The sequence below is a fragment of the Schistosoma haematobium genome, chromosome 6 (genome assembly GCF_000699445.3).
Source record: "Schistosoma haematobium chromosome 6, whole genome shotgun sequence".
Taxonomy (NCBI): domain Eukaryota; kingdom Metazoa; phylum Platyhelminthes; class Trematoda; order Strigeidida; family Schistosomatidae; genus Schistosoma; species Schistosoma haematobium.
The window spans coordinates 12,240,361-12,264,310 of NC_067201.1; the positions used below are offsets into that span (position 1 = coordinate 12,240,361).

General features: G+C 32.5%; 1 protein-coding gene across 2 annotated transcripts in view; it reads right to left on the bottom strand.

Annotated features, from left to right (window-relative positions):
• ANO1_1 (Anoctamin-1) overlaps window positions 1-23,950 on the bottom strand; it is a 69,895-nt gene that overhangs the window by 33,489 nt on the left and 12,456 nt on the right. Inside the window, exons 4-9 of one of the 2 annotated variants that reach the window (XM_051216863.1) lie at window positions 16,370-16,497; window positions 14,721-14,857; window positions 11,880-12,028; window positions 8,587-8,649; window positions 4,143-4,252; window positions 1,561-1,695 (exon numbers count right to left, since the gene is read on the bottom strand). In XM_051216863.1, coding sequence (XP_051065485.1) covers window positions 1,561-1,695; window positions 4,143-4,252; window positions 8,587-8,649; window positions 11,880-12,028; window positions 14,721-14,857; window positions 16,370-16,497 — 722 coding nt within the window. Of the gene's footprint in view, window positions 1-1,560; window positions 1,696-4,142; window positions 4,404-8,586; window positions 8,650-11,879; window positions 12,029-14,720; window positions 14,858-16,369; window positions 16,498-23,950 lie in introns of those variants that run through there. The other variant, XM_051216864.1, reaches the window with a different exon arrangement.

The following is a 23,950-nucleotide window of genomic DNA, read 5'->3' on the forward strand; positions in this document are numbered from 1 at the left end:
AGCTAATAATGGTCCAACAAATTAATTTTTCTGCAATTACGATACACAGTACTTCGATATATATATATATATATATATATATATATATATATATATATATAAACATGCACAGACGTCTATTTACGTGAAAACATCTAAAACCAAGTTATTGATTAATCTGAAGATAACGTATACACTATTTCATTGATTACTTTTCATATTGTAATTCTTTGAAAAAAATTACTTCCAAACAAGTTAGTGATTTTTAATTAGTGAAGAGAAGTTTCTGATAAAGAGAAAGTGAATATTTGATAGCTTTATCCTATGATTTGTTCAATAATTAATTTTATTTATTTAAACTCGTAAACATTGGTACAAGGAGGCAGCAAATATATAAGCGCCTCACAGACCATTTGATTACTGTGAGGGTTGGTAAACTGATCGGGAGCTCAAACTGAAGCACGTGATTTTCTTACGAAGCCACTAACCTACCCTTTAACATAGACACCTAATCTACAGTGGAGCAGTGGAGCAACGTAAGGAGATGTAGTCCCATGATGGTAACCAGTGAACAACCATTGGTTCATACGCTGTTTGTTTTCTTAGGATCATGGGACAAATGTGCACAATTGGTTTGGAATGAGGGTTTTCCAACTCCCCTCGGTGAATCCTCCATATCCACCAAACCGGTCAAGGAGCCAAATATTCGTTTTTCGTCCTCTCAATTTTGTAAGAAAAAACACCCTGAAATCGAGGAGACAGTGAGTAGGACTTCCCTTGCAGTGGTTGTATACACGTGGTTCTGTGAGAGTACTTCGAGAAGGAGATCTAACTCTCCTCACTCTCGGCTGTACCAGGGCATTTGAGGGGTGATTTGTTCAATAAACGAGTTATTTTCTGGTGTTAATGTATTTGCTTTCGAACCAAATTCTATGTACAACAGTTTATGATACTATGCGGATGTGCAAATAGAAATAGATGGAGCTGGACTCGAATCTGATACATGATGACTGAAAGCCGAACATCTTAACCAATACGCTTTTGTTTCATCTCACTAGGTATCAAGAGTTCTAGTGAAGATTGTTCTTAAAGACAAGTCTAACACATGAACATATATTCGGTACATAAGTCATTATTTATATTGATTATATTTTCAAATAGTATTGTTGAGACACTAGTTCACTGAAGGATAGATTATATTAGGTAGAAAAACAGTAAACAATAATCCATTTCATTCAAATTTGAACAACCATGATAAGTAAACCGGAAAAAGGATAAACCTATCAAAAGTGAAAATGATACCAAAAAGTATCATGATTCGGCTGGACATTGTGTGTTGAAACCAAGTTTATTGAAAATAATCTGGTTAGATATTGTTGTCGGTGAATAAAATCCACAAAATAAAAACAAGGTTTTTTTTCGACAAATTCACAATGAACACCATATCAACAAACAATAAATAAACATTCTGATAGTACATGGATGTATATATTTATATATAAATCCAAACTATGGCAGTTAAAATATTATCTTTTTGTGAAAATGTATTAAAAACAACAATATACAATTTATAGAACTTACATAATCGAGTCGGATTTTAAATCCAATAAACCGAAAAGAAAAACAAGAATTCCAAATATTGCAATCGGTAAAAGCCAAGCTGTGTAGAAACCAAGCCAAGCAAAATAAAAAGCCACAGCTTCACCGAAATAATATCTAATTTAAATTATAAGATGGAAAAAAGCGTTTAAATTACTGTGTGAAATATAAATCTAGTTTTAGGACAACGGTATTTGTGGTGATTGTACAATTGTAATGGTTTAAGTCACGAACAGATCTTAGCTAAACCACCAATTAGAACATGGAAGCACTCATCGGCAGTTTTGTCTCAGTATGAGATTCCCCATCAATGCCCATCCATAAACCTGTACGCAGGAATCGAACACAAGACCTTTAATCTCATGCGTTAACACTGAGCGAGGATCCAGTAGTGTACTTGTATAACTAGTCAATTTACGACGCTAACCGACCTTTATCCATTACTTGGAGTGGATAACCTGCCCAATGTGACTGAATTCCATTGTTCACGGTTTCTCACTAGAATTCCAGGATTCTCATCTTGTCACCAGTGAGTACAATATTATCAGTATAGGGAGATTTGTGAATACTGTAGAATTTTCAGTCTGAATCATTAAATAATCTTATCTTCACTATCATCAAAAACTTGTAATCGATTGGAGCTAGACATGTATTCTATTGCATGCTGCCTCAATGCTTTATAGAACAACCTTTCACTCGCGAGGTTGAGGGTCTTCGGTTCGATTTCTGGGTACAGGTTTATGGATGAGCACTGATGAGGAATCTCATACTGGGATAGAACGGCTGTTCAGTGCTTCCAGCTTCTCAATAGTGGTTAAGCTAAAGTATGTTCGCTATTTAAGTTATAATAAGTCTAGTATTCTTATGACATTATATTATGAAGTGTCAATTCTTTCTGAATTCTTGTCTGACGGATAGACTTGTCCTGATTTACTTAAACGGCTCTCTGAGTAATCGATTACCTTTCAAATAATAAACACAGTAGGACGACTATATAGAGTATTTGAATATTCATGTCCGAATAAATCCTTAGTTTATGAATGAAAATGTATCACAAAAAAGTACAGAGTAAGCAACTTAAGATCCAGTTCTTTACACAATCAAGGAGTCTAAACAATCACTATATAAATAGAAGCTTGAATAACTCACAATTCACCTGATGTACAATATTAACCCATGGATACATAGATACTGTTGACCTTACCAATGTATCTAAAATAATTTCCAGTGAGGATATTGCTTTTTTTTAATTTTTATTAGGATTTCACTCAGAAAACTTTGTAATATTTTACGTACATAGGTCTATTGTTTAGCTAAAATCATATACATATCGTCATTTATGCGCATGAATCTTTGCTAAATATGCGAAGAGGGGATAAAATGCATGATCATATTTTAATTAAGTGTTATATTTAATAAAACATTCTTTTGTATTAATTTGGTATTATATATTCTCACAACGGGGATTCGTGAAGATTGGAGTATGTCCACATTTGAATTTACGAGTCGGTCTAAGCTCGATCGCTAATGAAAACCTGGAAGCACTGGATGACCATTTCATCCTAGTATGGGACTCCTCTGTAGTGCATATTCACGATCCCGCACGCGGATTTCGAACCCAGGATTTTCGATCGCGTGAGCGAACTCTTAACCTCTAGACCACTGACTTGTCTGACTCAGACAATGGATGAAAGGATTAAGATTAAGCGTACACTTGCGAGATCGAAGGTTCTGAGTTCGAGCCTCGAGTGAGGGATCGTGAATGTGCACTTCTGAGGAGTCTCATACTATATATTTATTTAGTATGACATTTATTGTTCGCTTCTATTAATTTAGGGTGACATTTGATCAATATAACCCTCAACCGCCTAATTCCAGTGTGAAATTTAGTTTCATTCCAAACTGTCCCGGTTATGTATGACACTAGTTGACTGATTATTAAATGACATTAAAATCTATAAACAAATGAGTGTACTTGATCAATAAATTATTGTCAGGCTACTGGACGATGAATAACATCTTCATATGCTATTAGTTTTCACCTTCTTTATGTCGTGTAAACCTGTTTTCGAGACAGTGGAGAAGATATGTAACAGGTGGAACAATGAAAGTTCCACAACCAAACTATCCAGCTCAGAGAACAAAACTCCATCAAAACCGGCTTTCTCCAATAATCAAGGTCCAGTTTCCACAGTTATAGCAAGAATTCGGTTACTTAAGCTGCACTCTAAAATACTTCTAGATATTGATGATCACAATCTGGTATAGAATTATTTAGAGTTGCCTGTTTAATATTCGGTAAAAAAGCCCTACTTACTTGCCCAAATGAATTTTGCAGCCAATGGCACACTGAAGTGTACGACAAAAAGACATTCATCCTAGTAAAACAGTCATTAAGCATTTATAGGATCCATAAGAAAACTGTTGTCAAATGCAAAACACAATAAAAATGACTGACGGACTATTTAAAAATTAGGAGAAACATTCTCATGATATCAAGCAATATTATATCCTGAAAATGTAAAGACCTGTTTTGCATTTCAAAAAATCATCCAAACACTTACCGAATATAACTGATAGGTTGGCATTTAAATAACATTTTATATGAAGCCCAATAACGTTGAAGTAAGATTCGATTATTGAATTCGGTCGGCGCCAGAGTATTACCAGCAGGCTGTAAGTAATGTGACAGATAACTAGACTAAAATGAGTTTTTTCCAGCGAATAAATACTTAACTGATTGAGTAGTGAAAAATGACTTGTTTAATTTGTTATATCCTAGTGAAGATTAAATTACGGGTAACTTCTGAGACCTATAAATGGACTAATATTATATATATATATATATATATATATATATATATATATATATGTATATATATATACTTAATGTATAACTTTACAGTAGCTAGATTGTGTATATCTATATTCCTCTTATTATAAGCTTTATTTTGACCTATAGATCATTATTATGCGATTTGCTGTTCTTAAGTTCTGTTCGGTTTATTGATTACAGTCTCTCATGTTCACAGGCACTTTTTGGCTTGGTTTTGTAGAAATGTTATTTTCTATTTTACAGTGTGATGTGGTCTGTTTGACTGGTATGTAAACCAAGTATGATTGAAATAAATGATTAGCATAGTGGAGGCTGTTACTGGCGTTCTGGATTCAACCAGACGGGCTAGACGAATAAAAGATCAATAAGGACGTTAGGCTGCTCGAACTGGTCGAACGTCATTGATTTAACACAGTAATAAGATTGAATAAGTCATATTTCGATTGGCGAATAAATCACGTGATAACTAGCCGAGCTTAAAGACAACAGAAGTAAAAAAGAATAACAAAGTAAGATGAGTTGTAAGACCAACATTTAACATATCATACTAAAATATGGTAGTTTATCATGAGAATGACCTAGCGAAATCTTAGAATAAATAGATGATGGCTAGCTCTGGAGATCAATACAAGCATTCCGTCCTGCTTGGGACTGGTCGGATGAATAAGCTTGCAGCTCAGTGTTGATATTCACATTGGAGCTGGAAAAGAATTGTAAATATCATCACGGATAGTTCAGCGAAATATGGTGATAACAACCTAATGTAAATTTGTAATGAACTTAGAGAGCTTACATTAATAAGTCAAGATAGTGACTTCAACCATGAGAGACAGTCGTTATAGATGGACAAATGTATCAAAATTTTAGAATATTATTTGTCGGATCTTAAATTACTGACTGAGTCACACTGTGTTCCTTGCTAAATTCTGAGGCTTTGTATTCTACTCCTGTATACAAAAGTCACAGTTTCCCAATCCTGATGAATTCTCAACCTAAAACGAATTAACTATACAATACACTCGATTATATTTCAGTGTTCCATTAGTTGAAATCATCTAAAAAATTTATACAAAAAACTTTTACTTCCATGTCCTATTCAGTGAAAATAATATTTGTGAATTTTTAAAGAATGAAAACCATTAATTTAAGTAGTAAAAAACAAACTGAAATGTGTTCCCTATTAGTTTACCCAATCACCTTTTTCTCAAAAAATAACACCACAATTTCTGTATTAGAAAGGATGACATTAAAGAAAAACAATAATAAATAAAAGTATTTATTTCTTTGATTTTCATTGAAATGAATTCGTTATGAAAGTAAACAATATGTACGTAGAACTTCATTGAAGATGAAAACAACACAATAATCGTATACAATAAATCAGTAAACTGAATAACAAAAATGAAAATCATGAAGTGAATATGTAATTTGTAAGCAAATGATTGAAAACTAAAAAATAAACTTGAAAGCTTAGATTATCAGTCAAACTTTCAATGTTCAAGTATTGTGAGTTATATTGAGCACTTGCAGTGGTTAGCCCTATGACAAGCCCATACAGATCAATTTATTCATTCTTCTTGAGTCAATTTTGACCATGTCAATTATTCGTCTCTCTTTGCCTTAATTTGATCTGACTATAAATAACGATTCACACTTGGTTAAAGAGATTAGGTTCACATGCCCTCTCCACCGCACGTCATTTTGTTTCGCCCTCTTCTCTTCGGTTCGCCCCTCTGATTATCTTTCTAGGTTAATGAGTGTACGAAATATACGTATTCAAAAATTCATTCTCATATTTGACTTATTTAATTCTTTATTCACTGACGCGACCAAAGTCGATGATAATATACGAGTGACAATAGGTATATTTCAATAACAATCATAATACTATTTAAATGGAGTCAGATATAGGGCCACTAAAAACTTTCGATGTTTTTTTCGTCTAATAATTGGGTTGTTATTGCATATCAGAGTGAAATTTTCACCAGAGATTTCATTTCAAAATCTAACTTTCAACTTATTTGTGTTGTTTTTATTCTATAGTTTGAGTTGCGCTACACTGACATGTTTGTAACGTATAGTCACGAATAACTCCAGACTCTTTAAATGAAACTTTCAATGAGAACTACAATACATAGTACTCACCTACGAAATGAACGAGAAAATGGCCGACAGTACTGAACATAATACATAATACTTGAACACTGAGAACATGATGAATAATCTCAAATTAAAATGAAATGTGTTTTCATTGAAAACATAAAATTATGGTACAAAATAAGATGAAGATCAACAACTAAACACCAAATTATACATACACACATACACAGTCAGATATACAAAGCTTCAACATATCAAACAGTTAGTGAGTTAGTATACTAACACAAATAAGGTTATAACATCAATTATTTTACATATAACTGATAAGCAACCTAAACAAAAAATGGATGACCTAAGAAAAATAGGTTAAAAAGTGTTCGATACATAGAATATCAATACTCGAGCCATTAATGGGTAAATGATAATGTTTTAGGCATTAGTTTGGAGTCGCCATTTACAATTATACTATTAAGAGAGTTCGTTGGGGTTTAACTAACTTCATGTTGTTAAACCCTAAGTGAATACTTTTTCTTCATGTTATGATTGGAAGTAGTGTATTCTGGAACTAGTAGACAATCGTTAGGAAGATGAACTTAGAATCTTCAGAGAACTGATATTTCTTCAAAGATCCAAACCTACATCAGTCGGTGTTGGTAGAATTTGATCAACAGTAACGAGATAAAATGACATCGTTATCTATTCAGTGAAGAATAAATGTTAACATGATAATATTGCAAGAGGTAATGAAGTTTGAAGACTACTTGGTTGGGGTCTGATCAATTACGAATCATAACTGTATCATACGTAAACACAAGCTAAAGAAAAAAGCAGACATCAAAGTGTACTCAAGTATTGAATAAGTCCTGAATGTCATTTGGGTTAGCTTAGCGACCTTATTAACATATTATTTCACAGAAAATTCGAAATAAGAATGTAATGTGAACCAGTGACTATGTGTTCTTATGTATGGATGTATGAATCTTAGCTATTTTATTAGAGGATGAATGATGTACAAAGAATCAAAAAAGATATGAATGTATGAACCAACACGTTTGATAGTTTTTTTGTGTAAATCACTAAGCTTAGATAAATTATTTATTGGAATCAATCAAGCCAGTGTGGATGGCACAGGAACTTAGAGATGGGATTGCTACATTGTAAACCGCACATTGTAAATTATTTCCGCGCGCTAGGGCTGGGTGGTAGAAAGCAGAGGTTGTCAGTTTATAATAGATAATCGTGGAATAAAAGAGAACTATAAAGGATTGGAGGCATCTGTCGGTCCAACACGACTTCCTGGTTGGAATCCTAGCAATCATGTAACTCAGTTGCTTAATATATTATCAGACATTATTCTAAGCAGAAGGCTATGGCGATGCTATTACAGTTTTGAGTTACACTGTATCGAAAAATGAGAGAAACTCCCTTTACATGAAAAAATCCATTTTGGCTATATGTACTCTGTTACCCCTTCTTAATTTCTTCTTCTGTATTTTGTGTGGTACACACTATTAAAAGTACACAGATGCACCAGGTACTACGTATTAAAAAAATCATAAGATATAAATGTTCAGTAGTTTATTCAATAATGAGGTTGTAAGAAAATATTGCTGAAGCGTTTCAAACTAGGAACAGATGATGCATATCAAGCTCATGGTTTTGACAGTTCACTATGTTGTATCAGTTCATGATATAAATCATCTTCAATGACTTATCATTATATTTTTATATAAAGCGAATTACACAACAAATTGAATGTGATTGCACATATAAAACAATAAATACATCCAATAAGAAAAACAAATTTGTTTGAAACATCATTTACAATAACCATGTTCCATATAGTCCTTGATAATGTGTAATTGTGATATTACAACATATATAAGTAATCATGAAAAATGTGTAAACAAAATAGTGTACACCATTTTGTGAGGAGGAGGAAGAGTAGGAGGAGAAAAAATTTTAAAAGAAGAACAAATTAAAAATACTAGTTTGATGAAAAGATATAATGTGATAAATAAGCAAACATATAAATAGATAAGCATATATAATTTAGACACAGATCTACTTACCCCATAACAACTGGGAGATATTGTTTTTTGTTGTAAAGTTATTAATGATAACTTTTCAGTTGGCTAATTTCATGGCACAGAAAATTTATACGCGTGTATAGTTTAATGTTAACAGAAGGTACATAACAAAATTTTACACTTAAATTATTATGAACTATGAAAGGCATAAAGTGTGATAGAATAGTTGTTGAGTGATTTAAACACTTGATTTTTTGGTTACAGTAACCTTAATTTAAAAAATCACTATATCTACTTCAATTCAATCAAATGGGTAGTGGTAATAGAGTAGTAGTAAAACTATCCAACAAATAAACAGTATGACGCGAAATCAGGTATATTCACCTACAGTTGGTCAGTGAATTGTATCAAATGAAAAATTAAATATATAGATTTAACTGTCACACTATAACAACAGTGATGTGAAATTATCAAGATAAATGCCAGAATATAAAAAGTAGTGACAGTATCAGTGGTAGTGGGAAACATTAGGAAATAGATAACACGACTCAATAAAAAAGCCATATTAAAAAGTGGAAGATAATTTTCAAACTCGACATCTAAAGGATAATAATGAGTGAACGCATCTACGCCATTGTGGTCAATTCTAAACCATATAATCTAGCACTAGTATCAGCCACTGGTTACGATGATCGCGAAAACCCCAATTTTATAGTCTTCATTTGCTATCATAGCTTCATTCAACAATTTATACCGCCAAATGCCCTGGTACAGCCAAGGGTAAGATAAATCCTATCACCCATGCAAAATGTTTTCGTACTGTCATTTATTTATAGTCACTGGAAACGAAGTCCTATTTACTACTTTCATGTGATGAGGTTGTCATTTAAGAAAATAGAATGACAAGAAGCGAACGTCCAGCGCTTAAGTAGGGTCGGTGGATAAAAATGGTCCATCTACGGGAATCGGAAAGTTCTGATTCCAAACAAACGATATAAATGGGTTCAATGATCCTATAGAAACGAATAATGTATGAACCGATTTTGATCACAGGCTACCGTGAAACGATATCTCCTAACGTTATTTCACTGTCTTGTGGGTTAGGCCTTTAGATCCAGAGCCTGGAAAATATCTCAGTACATACATAAATAATATTTCTTTGGTGCCCAATTGCACCAACTGTTATATTAATTAAGGAAACGCCTAAATCCTGAGCTTATATCAAGTTTTTTTCAACCTACTAATTCCTGTACCAGTAAATATCACAAGTTGTACCTCGAAGCAAATGCTGAAGTAGATGGATTTGCTCGATTTTTATTTTCACAGGAATAATACATTGATATCAAAGAACAATGAGACATTATTAGTAACATAATGATGAAATAATTTTTTTGGCAAAAAGGCGAACAAAATTGCAAGAAGATGAAGATGTTTTAAACACGATAAGTATTCATCACTAATAGCTACTATATTATTGAATACGAAATAGTATACAACGACTAGCGTTATTCACACTGATATCATGATATTTAAGCAAGACTGATAGAAAGTGATCAACAGTGAAACTATGAATTAATTCAACATGATAATCATTCACTTGAACATTCGATTGCAAATTGGTGATTGGAAGTAGTCGGGAAGAAACTGTGGATATAGGTTTCGTGCTACTTGGCAATCGTCAACAATCTTTAACAATAAACTATCTCTATAACTGTTGTTCACACGTTTAAATAAATCCATAATTCTACTAGATTTAGCCTGCAATAAATACTAAATTAACGGGATACTATTTATTGGAGTCACATATAGGGGAAATTAGCCTCCACACAATCATAATGGTTATCGATTCACGTATTATCAGTAAAAAAAAATCTGTTTTGATGAGAAATAAAAACTACATCGGTTATACTGAAGCCGGAATTTAATTCATATAATAAATTACCATGGTGGTCGTGTATAATGATAAAGAGTCCGACCCTAGGACGAAACAGTTATCCAATGCCTCCTAATTTTCAATAGTTTCTTACCTATAATCAGTCTGTCTTAGTTAAAGGCTATTACCAATTAGTCTAATGACTGAATAGCTCGATTTTCAACTAATGAGTTAAGAGTTTAAACTGAGATCTACTTACTTTAGTTTTTAAAAAAACTTGATAGTATTGCTAATTCTAACTCAAACGACATGGATCAAAGCTGACAAAAATAAACTGTTACAATTTGTAAATGAGATCAACTTGAAATTATATTTCATTTCATTTTATTTTATTCACCAAGTATTCATCAACGGACATACATGTTTTCAAAATCGAACAAAAATACACATAGTAAATGAAACCAGTCTAATAAGCCATTAGATTCAAAATAATAATAATTAACCATCAATTACAATCTCGGCTGACTTATGGAGGATTATAATTGAGAAAAAAACATTAAAAAAAGAACACTTTGTATTGGTTGTTTGGATTTTCTAACTGATGTTTAGGAGTGTAATTGACAAGTCTCTTATTAGTATAAGTGCATCCTGTGCGAATTACCTTGATATTACCTTAAGTCATAAGCATTATAAGCAGAGATGGATGATGGCTAGATGTGGAATCCAGGCCGAATCCTAAAAGCAACGAAACACACGTCCTGGATTCCATTGCTAGCAACTATCTAATTCTACTTATTAAAAAACAATTTTTCAGGAACACCAACTTCATCATAGAACAAACAAAAAATGAGAAACTTAAATGTTTCATGCAGCCCGAAAACGATTTTCAGTACAAGATAGTAAATATTCATTTCAAAAATAGAATGTCATAGGATCATCAGTTTATAATATATAACTTTGAATTGTTTTACTGATATCAAGGCATATGAAAAATTTTCTAATTATCTTAGACATTTACAACATTATTGTCTGAAAATCTTGATGACATCTTTGTTGTAAGAAAGCTAACAATACGTATTCATTAGTATAGGGTTGTAGAGATTGTTGAGTTTCAAGTGAGATCATGGACCAGTCAACATTTTTTGAGCGTGACCGAGGATCCTGGATTTGAATCCCGAGTCCGGGGTCGTGAATGAACAATGATAAGTAGTCCCATGCTAGAGTGAAACGGCTGTCCAATGCTACTAGGTTTTTAAGGGTAGTCTAATATTGATCAGTTCACGATCACAATTTAAATACTTAACCAGTTGGCGTGCCACTAAAAATCTATTGATACATTATTGATTTTAAAGCCTCTACATCGTACACACAGAACCTGAAAGCGGTTATAATTACTAAGAATAATCATAATATATTTTTCCTATAAAATAGTTTTCTTTAAATAAATAATTCTTTTGTTTACCTCATGTAATGGATAAGCAGCTGAGAAAATTCCATCGGAAATCAGTTTAGTTATGCCTAGATTTTTTGTTGCCATTACATACAATGAATTAGCTTGATTCGATGATCCCGAGTTTTCATCTGCGAGGTCATGACTTGTTACAATATCACCTATTTATGTGTTTAACAGAAATGAAAAACAGATAAGTACATAAATAGTGAAAATAACTAATGTCATATCTGGCACTGTTGAGCATTTTATCTAATTCATCTGTTAGCCTTGGATATAAGAATGTAATTTTCACTGTGAACTTCATTTTAATCACCTAAGACTATTTAGATATATTGATCTATGAACAGGGCACTGTAGCACATCCCAACTTTCGGAATGAAAAAAGCAAATGAAATGAAAGTTACAGATTAAAATGAAATCCCCAGCAGAAACTATGCTCTTATATGCAACATTCACTTATTAGATAAACAGAAAAATGCTAGATGATGTACACATACTGAACATTGAGAAGCAGATACATTACAGATTCACGGACACATATCCGAACCATTGACAAACAAGCAAACAGGCAAATGGTTACAGATATCTTGGTATACTCAAAGGTTATTTTCTTTAACGCAACTTATGACATTTTTTCAGTTAAGATTGGATTTAGAGAAGTGGCAACTGAATACTAATCCAACTATATGCTATATCAAACAAACAATTACAGTTGACTGTCAACCAATTTTTAGTTCAATGCCAAGTGTTTAATATTTAAACGATAGTTTGTATTGAATCAAAAGGAAAGTAAATATTGTCTCCTTTTACTTGCATTAACTAACCAATACATTCATTGAAGTTCAGGAGATGTAAAAAGAAGTGAACAACGAAGAATCATTGAATAGTTAAAGTATTCACATTTTAAAATCAGAAAGGGGTTTTGTGGACATTATATTAATTTAATAGTTGAATTCATGAGTCAATTAAAGCTGGACCACCATGGAAAACGTGGAAGCACTGAAAATTTTAATTATTAGGTTAATGATTGTGAAATACCATCCGTATTGGTTGAGGAAAGAACAGGTAAGAATGAATAAGAGTTCCATTACCGTTCATATGGTGGACACCGGACATCAAGTTGAGTTGAACAAAGCTTTTAAGATTGTTCGGTATGTTCCATCACATTCACCACATAGTTTACAACTTCATCTGTTGCATATTGTTGAGGCTATTGAAATCCATATTTATAAACCTAACCTTTTCATCCAAAAGAAGTTTATACAACCACTTTTCTAGCTTGGCAATCGGTATAGAAATGAGTTTTTGGCTAAACTTAAATTAAACCCCTTCTTTTAAAGATATTCAAACAATTTTTTAATTTCTTCCACATCCGTATTTTTACATATTCTCAACATTCGTCTCTTGATTCTTACATCACAACTGTAATACTGGCCTTTCATCGATATGTTTTTTTATATATTATGTAATGTAGAAACTGTTTAGTTTTCTCGAGCAATTACTCTTATTGGACTGGTAGGTCCTGGGTTCGAACCTCGCGGGGGGCAGGATCATAGATGCGCACTGCTGAGGAGTCCCATACTAGGACGAAGGGGCCGTCCAGTGCTTCCAGGTTTTCCATTGTAGTCTAGCTTCAATTGACTAATGATTTCAACTACTGAAATTTTTAAGATCCCCACAAAACCCCTTGTGATACTCTTATCATTATAATCCTCTTTCATCTAATTACTCAATATTATTTTATAGTCACTGTGACATCATATGGTGATTACGTAACCCAACTACTTAATGAGTATATATATGAAAAACTAATTAAAGAGAAATTCCTTCGCTGTATTCGTTCTTTCTACTAATCTATATCATTTTGTACAGTAGGTAAGTGACCTAAATATTTTTTTAAAAAAAAACAGACTAAAACCAAGTACACGAAATTAATTCGCACCGATTAATGAATTCAACATAATTAAACAATGATCTTGTGTTAATTAGTATAGACAAAGATTATTATAGTTAGATACGGTTGAGACAATTTTGATCAGTATAAAACCTCGTATAACTTGTAGCTAAAGTCAAAAATATAAATGTCAGACATTTTAGTATTTTTCTTCACTTCCTACTTCATTTAGGTAACAGACTGTTTAGTGAAGAAAAAAAGTAGTTTTCTAATCAATCTTTATTTGAGAATAAAGCATATTGCATTCGATATAGAATTTAATAGTTAATAACTTCCAGAAATAGATAATTTTGTAAGCATTCAATTCTGATGCTAGCCTTATAGTCTAAATGTTAAGTGATTAGCAAAAAACCAGAAAGATCCTAGATTCAATCACGGCAGGTTCATGAATATGCCCTGATAGAGTACTTCTATACTAAGAAGCACTTCACGATACATGATATGATATTATAATAATAGTTTTATTCATTTTCTCCAGTGAGTAACTGCGTCACACCCGACACGGTTGAAGTCTACTTGTCACTCAACAATCTCCACAAACCCAAACTGAAAATTATTATCTGCTCACTAGTAACTAGTTTCGAGAGGTAATTCTCGGAGTTCTAATGAGAAGCCGTGACCAGTGGAGTATTCTTTATTAAACAACACTCGTGAAATTGGTGAAACGTTATAGTACAACAGGAAGTTTTCATCAATCCGGCAGATATTTGAATTATACAACCTTCTATTGGTTTCCTTGATGGAGATTGGATTTAAGCAAATCGAAATTGTAAAATGATGAATCAAATAGTAGTATAAATGGATATTTATAAAAGAAATGAACTTCAATCGATAACAGAAAATACTCTCCCTCTCTCTCGCATGAATATATACATATATATATTCGGAAATCTTACTAATGCTAGGTTCGTATACATCTTCAGTATTCACTAAATCCTCTGATTTATAACCGGTACGCCGTAGAATATGATCTAAGACAAGAGCTCGTTCAACTGCAGTGAAAAATTCATCTTTATTTTCTGGTATATCAAATCTATAAATAAATGATAAAACATAACGATATATATAAATAAGAAGTGACCTATATGAGAATAATGATAATGATAAAAGAATGACAACCCATCCTATAGATTTATATAGAATACATGTATTGTAACTAGCATCGGAATCCAGCTCTGCTCTATACAGCTTGTGACAAAAAGGCTACATTAAATTAACTGGTACAAGGTGTATATATCCCAACAAAGGTTGGTAAAAATTCAATCCTGAATATCAATCGGATAATTCAAACACTAAACTTTGGAAACAACAGTTTGAAAGAACAAATTACATCGAACTCAAGAAAGGAAAATAAGTAATTTAACCACTGCAACATTTTAGCCAGCTGTTCACTACGTTATTCACTATCTATAAACTTCGATAAAGATCATTACGTGACCTCCAACAAAGAAGTCTAGATCTACCGATATAGATCACATCAACGATAAATGGCTTTATAAATTGATGATATGTCATGATCTGTAAGTGCTAACGCTTTATTCAACATACTCATATGTCAGCCACTGTTGCACACGAAAATATGAGGTTGTTATGCATGCTTAACATACGTCCTAACTCCCACAGTCGATGAGGGTTTATCGCTTCACCAAGAAAATATTTACCATAAAACATATTCATACATCTTAGACTGATATTACTTAATCTAACTATCTAACATGAAATAAATAGAAAGGACCAAAAACAATCAAGATTAAATTGTCTACCTCATAGACCGATTTAAGTGATACAACCATTAAGAACCAAGAAATACTGGAGAGCGGTTTCGCCGTAGTATAGGCCGAGCAGTCTAAATATTTGGCTTTCACTGAGAGAACTAAGCGTCCTGGATTATAAGCAGAGATGATGACGACAAGCAGCGAAATATAGGACACGCGTCTCGATCGTTTTGGGACTCGTCAGTTGGATGTACCAGCATAACAGAGTTGATGTTCACTACGGGACTCCAACCCAGTAACGTTCGCTTCAAACGCCATCGCGTTATCCACTTACATACTCAGTCCTGATAGCTACAAGCTTGTGCAATCAGGTGAAGTTTAATCCATTTTTGTATTGATTGTTCGAATCTTCTCACTGATGTTTAGGATTGCAATTGATTAGTTTCTTATTGGCATATGTGCTTCCTATGCGAATTGCCTTAAGTCATAATCGCTGCTTATAATGTTTGTGACTTAAGGAAATATCAAGACAATATGCACAAAATGCACATATGCCAATAACAGGCTGATCAATTGTTTAAACAAACAATACAAAAATGAATTAAATATCCTGGACTCGATTCTCGGTGAGATCGTGGAAACGCACTATTCATAAGTCCCAAACTAGGACTAAACAGATGTTCAGTACTTACTTGTTTTCAATGATTGTCTAACTAAAATCATTGGGTGTTGCAAACCATGATATGCAGCAGTCGTCATAAACCTTCCGAAGTAAAAATCAATACTATTTTGCACAAACCTCATAGCACTAATAAAGTGTAACAACTTACAAGTATTGCTTATTCAGTGAAAATGGCCAAGTACAACATGAATCGATTGGTTTGATAATATTTTTGTCCGACTGTAAACATTTAAAATAATCTTTTAAAACAGAAGGTTTAGGTGGTCGGTTCTCCAGCTAATTAGAAAATGAAAACAAAACAAAGAACTAATGAACAAATAAACGTATTTTTCTTGAAAAAAATAGGTAAACTACAGACTAATATGACAAATAAATAGTGACCAGTAATGGAATTCAGGATGTCCATTCCGTCCTAATTAGGACCCATCAGCCCGATGTGCCTGAATTCTAGTCAATATTCTCGTTGGGACTGAAATCCAATACTAGGAGGCATTACAATAATTAGAATTTTGACATGGGAAACAAAGCATGAAATTTATTTACGGAAGATACAAATAGAGGATAAAACCATATTACTTTTGGTCTGTCATCTGTACGTTAGAATTATGTATTACAAAGATTGGAGACTGATAAGCGGTCTTCTAAATTACAGGAATAAAGCTCAGTGTATAAAATAATGGCATTTGAGGTGACAGGTGCTAGGTTCGAATTTCAGTGGGAATAATAACACTGGGATGCAGGCATGTCCAGCTGACGAATTAGAAATAGGACAAGGCGAGTGTTCCGGTTTTCACTGATATCCATTATCCAGCCTTATCAAAGTTTTAAATATTAGTTCAAATGATCCTCTACTCACAGCAGTTAGAACAGAAATGTTTTTATAGTAGACGAAAGAAAAGTCGTAAACGATTTAGGCTAATAGGTATGATTCAGACAACAATCGAGTAGCAACATGTTGTTATTCTTCATAAACCATACGATGTAATTAGGCCAACTATGAAGCCCTTCTTGATTATATTTACACTTCGGGAAGATCCTTTAAAATATTTGTGTTGTTACTATAATATATGTTTGACTATGAATATACTCCCAACAATAAACTCACAATTCCTGTTACTGTATCCATCACATGGTTGATAGATCATGCAAACTACAACATCCCTACACAGCTGAGTTGGAACGCCAGAAATTCAGATAACTAGTTACAAGTACGTATGTTATTCAGATTTATAACTCAGTTTTTCCAAAGTACATGACCGAGACGCAAAATAATTTTAAAACAATGTTGACTGATCTATGATGTATGAACGGTAAAAGGCACATCATCAGTAAATGAGTTATAAGACGGTTCATAAGTTGAGTTATACGACTATTTATTAAATACTTATTAAAATATATTTATAGCTCTTACTAAATTTTTCTGAATCACCCCTCCCTCTTTATTTCTCAACAATGTAGTCATTTGGTTGTGTAAAGTATATTTTTTGGTTCCTTATTGCAACATGATGCGGGAGGTATAATAATATTCAAAACTTACATACTATTAACAGTAAAGCCATAGGAAGAAGCAAGAATTTTAATCAAACTACCGTTCTTGATGAGGTATTTACTAGATTTTTATTAAATAAGAAATAAACCCTAGTATACTGAACCAAAACTATATTCTTCAAATAAAATGTGACCATGATAAAATAACCTTACTGTGAAAAGGGTTTTGGCGCGTCATAATTATACACAACACTGAAAAACTGAAGAACGCAGAAACCTAGCATAAATTATATACTCTAAGCTAGTGAGATTTTCCTATGATTTGAAGGCTGAACATGATACCTTCATGTTAAAATCTTGAGGAAGCCTTTAAAGTCAACAGCTCATAAATCAGACTACAATTTAATCACTGAACGATCCTATAATAAAAATTTAGAAGTGTATGATTTCCGTCCAAATGACAGACAGTTGACTTATCAATAAGTTCTACTCGGATGGTAGACTACACTGAAATTTCAGAATACATCACAATCAATAATTTGATGAAGTAAACTTGATCACTGATAATGGCGATCAAACTACACTACTTGGTATGAAAAAAATTGATAACGATTATAGACATTCATATGATACTAATTGCTAGTTGGTTACTGGTTCACTTAAAATAAACATTTTAATTTGTGTCAGCCACATGTAAATAACGTAGGACCTGGAATAAACGTGGATCGGTTCAATTTAGCACATTCGAGTCCTAGCATAGATTGCACGTGAGAAAGAGAGGTGGAGTTAACGAAAATGGATTGGAAAGTGATAGAAGGGAATTTAGGGAAGAAATAAGAAAATAGTTAACAAACTGTGTCGTTAACTGACACTTTACGGCTGTGTTATGTTCTTCGGCCTCCAATTCAGATATACACACTTCCTATACGCTAACTCAATCAGCTATACGAGTGAGAACTGAGAAATAACCAGAAGGCTTTAATTGGCAAACTGAATGAATAGACACACATATAACTGCAATATTTACCTTTGTCCTTCTAACTCAGACAATAACATGTACGCTGAAGCCTTGACTAAGAGCACAATAGACTTCCTCCAATAACATGTCTCAACTATAATCTCTTACTTACGCTTTGATCTAGAAATAACATGCGATTGCTGGTAAGTTATATGTCTAGCATTAATTACCCAGTCTATTGAGAAGAACACTTCGTTTTGAGGAATTCGAAGAAATTGGATTAAAAATGTGGCCCGATTAAAATGGCTCAACTGAGTTATCAAAAACAGACCTGTTCATAGCGTCCGAATAAATGTCAAGATTTAGACATGACCTGTATAGGCGCTGACGCTACACACATAAGATAGCCAAACTTGTCCAATTTAACTTATACTACGTATTTAATATAAATGATTTGCATATGTAACCAACAGTGAGAGACACTGAACCCGAAATATGCTAAATAAAATAAAGTCATCGTAGAAAGCAAAACAACAGATCAAACTGATCTATAAGTATATATAGGGGTAATTCTCAAGATATTTTACAGTTTGTTTAATCATACAATTAGCGTGATCATTATCTCACAAATGACAGAAAAAACGCAATTGATTCAGTACATTACACAACAACTCTACATCACCGACAAAATTAACTAAACAAAAATGATTTAAAAACTCTTTTATGCTGATGAGACTGACCGACAAAACTACATTGAAATCCACAACACCAATTCAATGAAAGTAACTTCATTCATTCATTCATGTACAGAGTTTTGTTGAACCCATTAAACTTTTCTCATAGTTTACTATGTGAAATCATTCAAATCAGTGAGTTAATTAAACAGACAAATTATACAGTGAAACAGAATAATAATTTAAAAAATACTACATTATAACAACACAAACGAGAATATATTGAAATCAATAAAGACATACGTAAAGAAAACGAAAAGGGATAACGAAGAAAAAAGGTCAGTAAAATGATAGTTCAAACATTAGAACAAGACAATAAACCATAAATCAGTCGGATTTTTATTTAAAAAGATAACATTCCAAATAATTATAATGATAAATGAATCCATTTCCATTCAATGTATTTATGGATCTTCATAAAGATCTAAGAGAAACTGAGTAGTTTTGAGAAAACTACAATGTTTTTCTAAAATGGTTATCAACTTTACCAAGGGAAAATAAAAACAAGGTATTGAATACACTCATCCAATGGTTTAACAATAGGTAAACACAGTGAAAATATATAATATGGTCATATTGTCAACAAACTTTAAATATTAAACAATTTTATCACATCAACAAAAGTAAGTTGTAATCGCCTATTTCAAAGAACCTTCAAATGTTAAAGTATTTTAAACTATTGGAATGAAATTCCAGTATAATGTGAAATGACACTGGGATACAAAAGAAAACTATATAGGACTGGTAACCTTTTTCATTGCCTGGCTAGGGGGGTCCTAGAGATTGTACAACTCGGTAACTTGAAACATTAACAGACATAGCTTAGAATAGAAGACATTAATGATTGCGCTGTGGTTTCTTTTTACAATCGTCGTAATAGTAAGAGGAAATGCTTTAGCTGGAAGAATTCTTTCTTGAATGCATTTTAAACTGAATATTATGACGCTTATTGTGTACTATTCTCACTCATATATTCATTCTTTATTGCATTCTCTTCCCCCCTCCTTTAATTTTTCAGAATATTGTCGCTTTATTCTGTATAGTGCATACTATTTTTGAAGTGACCAGTTGTACCAGATTTTATGAGTATTATATAAGATAAAAATAAGGATAGTAATAGGTTGAAAAGTCCTTAGAGGAGTCAGGTCAAGATTTGTTACTGTGTAGTTCCTAGCCGTTGATCAATACAATATAAAGAGGTGTTAGCTAGTAGTTATCTTGGTTCCTTCAGGAAAGAGAGGTGGCTGTCGAGCAACATAATGCACAGATGTATCCAATATTTTTTGCGTAAAACAAAATCTGAAATATCTAGGCTTAGCGTTATTAGTTTATCCATATCACTTCAGTTGACAGTGATAAGTGATATTGATACATAAAATATTAGTAAATAGTAAAGGCAAAATAAATAGTGGAAGGTTAGTTACTTGTCATTTTATCAACAAGCTATGGAAAACTAGTAATATAAACACACACAAACACATGCAAATGTGTACACAAATCAAGGTCACTATTCGTCAGAAAGCAAACACATGCATGCGTACATTTACCGTTCAACAGTATGAAAATAACATACTTACTTTCCAACCATAAGCTAGCTGAAAAATTTTTACGTTTGTATACAACAACAAGCCAGCAAAAATATTGAATTAATTGCTATCAATCATTACAGATAAAAATAGGGATGGATACACCTACAGTATAATGGATATTTATGGTAATATTGGTAGCAAGAAATTTTAGAATATACTTTAATGATAATCTAAAGTATTGGGTGTTGCGGTTGAAAACCAACGCGGTCAATCACTGGTTCCAAGATAGACATAAATTGATCTTAGCTATATCAACATTGGAAATCTAGAAGCAATTGACGGCTATCTCGTCTTAGTATGAAACTCCCCAACAGTGCACATCCACGAACACACACAGGAATCGGACCAAAGACCATCGGTTACTCGCGCGGACGCTTAACCTCTACACCACTGAGTCGGGATCCAACGGTGTTAATGTCCAACTTCAATCAATCCATGATATTGTGCAACCCTTTATCCATTCCCTATGGTGGATAATTATATTACATGCGACATGCATTGAACTCCACTGGTCACAGCTTTTCATTAGGACTGTGAAAATACTACAAATCCCGTATTATACTATTAGTTTACTGAACAACAACAGACAACCTTGCTCTAAGTACTAACATTTTAATAGAATCTATTAATATTCGTTATGATAAACATTCGATATTCATAGAAAAAAGATTATTCAAATAAATAAGTATTCTACATAACACTGTTAACCATGATCGAATATCCTATAAAGAACCAACTAATAATGTCACTAAGAAATTTGTTTAAAGACTAAAGAGGATACTAAATAGGTTATATTTTTAATAATGTCACAAAATGATTTACAGAATGTATATTTAAACATTGAATAGTAATCATTTCATAAAGTTGACTAAGTATACCTCAGTAGTTCAGTTATTCAACTTACAGAGGAAAAAATTAAATCCCATTTCATTTTGACCAACCGAGTATAATATCATTAATCTTTACAATTAAAATGTTATATATAAAGTCAAGTACAATAAGCCAAACAACAACAAAAAAAAAACACAATTATGAATGAAAACATTGTAAATTCGTTGATGTCGATTGTTTTAATTATGAACTAAGTAATGGTTGCCAATATTTGCAGTAAAACGAATCAAGCACAAATAAATTGTTCTGTTACTTGTTTGTTTTTAATTATTACAATAGAAATCATATAATTATGAATTATCTAAATGATTCATTTAAGCATTACATAATAAAGAAACAAACTTTATGTATCTTAATTATTGTTTGTTTATCATTTTAACTTGAAAAATTTTACCAGACTTTAAAAATTAATGTAAACACAATTAGAGTTGGATATAAAATATGAAGAATTAGCTAGTGGATAATAATTAATCGAGATATTGAACAATTATCTTTGATCATCTTCGATGAATCATTGCTTTACACTTGACATGGTTTAATTTCACTGGTTGGTTATAAGCTTCGTATTATAACTCCAGGAATTACCTCAAAATTAGTCACTAATGAATATATGATAATTATCGGTGTAGAAAGTCTGTAAAGATTTTCAAATGTTACTGAGATCAATAAGTGGCCTTGATTAAACAACCACTGAAACCACGATGTACTGGAGAGTTGTTTTTCTTTTTTTCCTAGTGAAAAAATTTCTCAATAGTGTGTATCCACAACCTAAACGGTGATTAGACTCAGGTCATTCAGATCGCACATAGCGTATGACTTTTAGACAATTGAGCCAATATACAATTTTTTATATGTCTAACCTCAATCAATCCTCAATATTGCTTAGACATTCTCTATTATCTTCTGAAGACAACTGCTTCGCACTAGACACTTTTGAACTCTAATGGTTATGGCTTCTCACTAGAACTCCGGAAATTATCTGAGAACATAATTTTTGAGATCATGTTTTAATCCTACTAAGTTTGGTTGTTCACTCAAAGAAAGAAATTAGAGACTATTAATTTAGGTTGTTTGAGTTTTGTATGAAATTTGGGTAGCCACCGAGTACCACCTGTAGTGTTAATACAGATAGTATCTTAAATAAACGAGTTTCATCATTAATTATGTGTGTCTGGAAGTAACATCACTTCAAAAACTACCAGAAACTAGTATGTAATATACTAATTTTTTGATAATATCATTGCAGTGAGCAGGAGTAACATCTCACACTATTTGAGATTACTACCGAAAAGCAAAATGTTTCATGGTAAAAAATAAGTTATTAAATTTTGACTGCTTAATGATCACTTTGGTTGATTCAATGGTAGGTAGACTTTGATGTCCAGGCTTCGATCCCAGGCACAGTGAAGTGTTTTCACTATAAACAAATCCCAAACTAAGATGGATAAACTGTTCTAGCTCTGTTCAGTTTGTTATGAAAAGTATTTGTATATAGGTTACAGATTCAGATAAGATACAGTTTGCAATTAATAGTGAAAATTAAATATGTAACAGATAACTTGTATCTTTTCCCAGTTGAAATGTTCAGAGAGGGTAAGGAAAAAGTTTGAACAAACTATACAACATTAAAGATTCATTTTCAAATGAAAGAAATTTGTCAGAAATTTGGATCTAAAATATGGCTGAACAAAATAATCAATATTTCTGGAGATAGTTTTGAGTAGATTATTCCTGAAAATAAGGTACAGAAGCTCAGGATGAAAACACACTAGAACTCTGAGCTTGATCTTAAACATGATGTATGGTGCAAGATCGAAGAGTAATTGGCTTCTCACGATTGTTCAGTTGACGAGTTTAGTTCACAATGAGAACTTCATCGAATAATATTTTGCTGTTATTCATGAACCCGTAAAACTCTCTTAAACTTCTACTTGAAAGAAATAATTTGTATAATATTGGATGGAAGTTGTAAAGTAATGTACATTAAAGAACTTAATACGCTAGATTCCAGTCCAGTGATCGAATATCAGTAAGTTAACTCTACCTAGGGGAGGTTAAACTAAGACCTG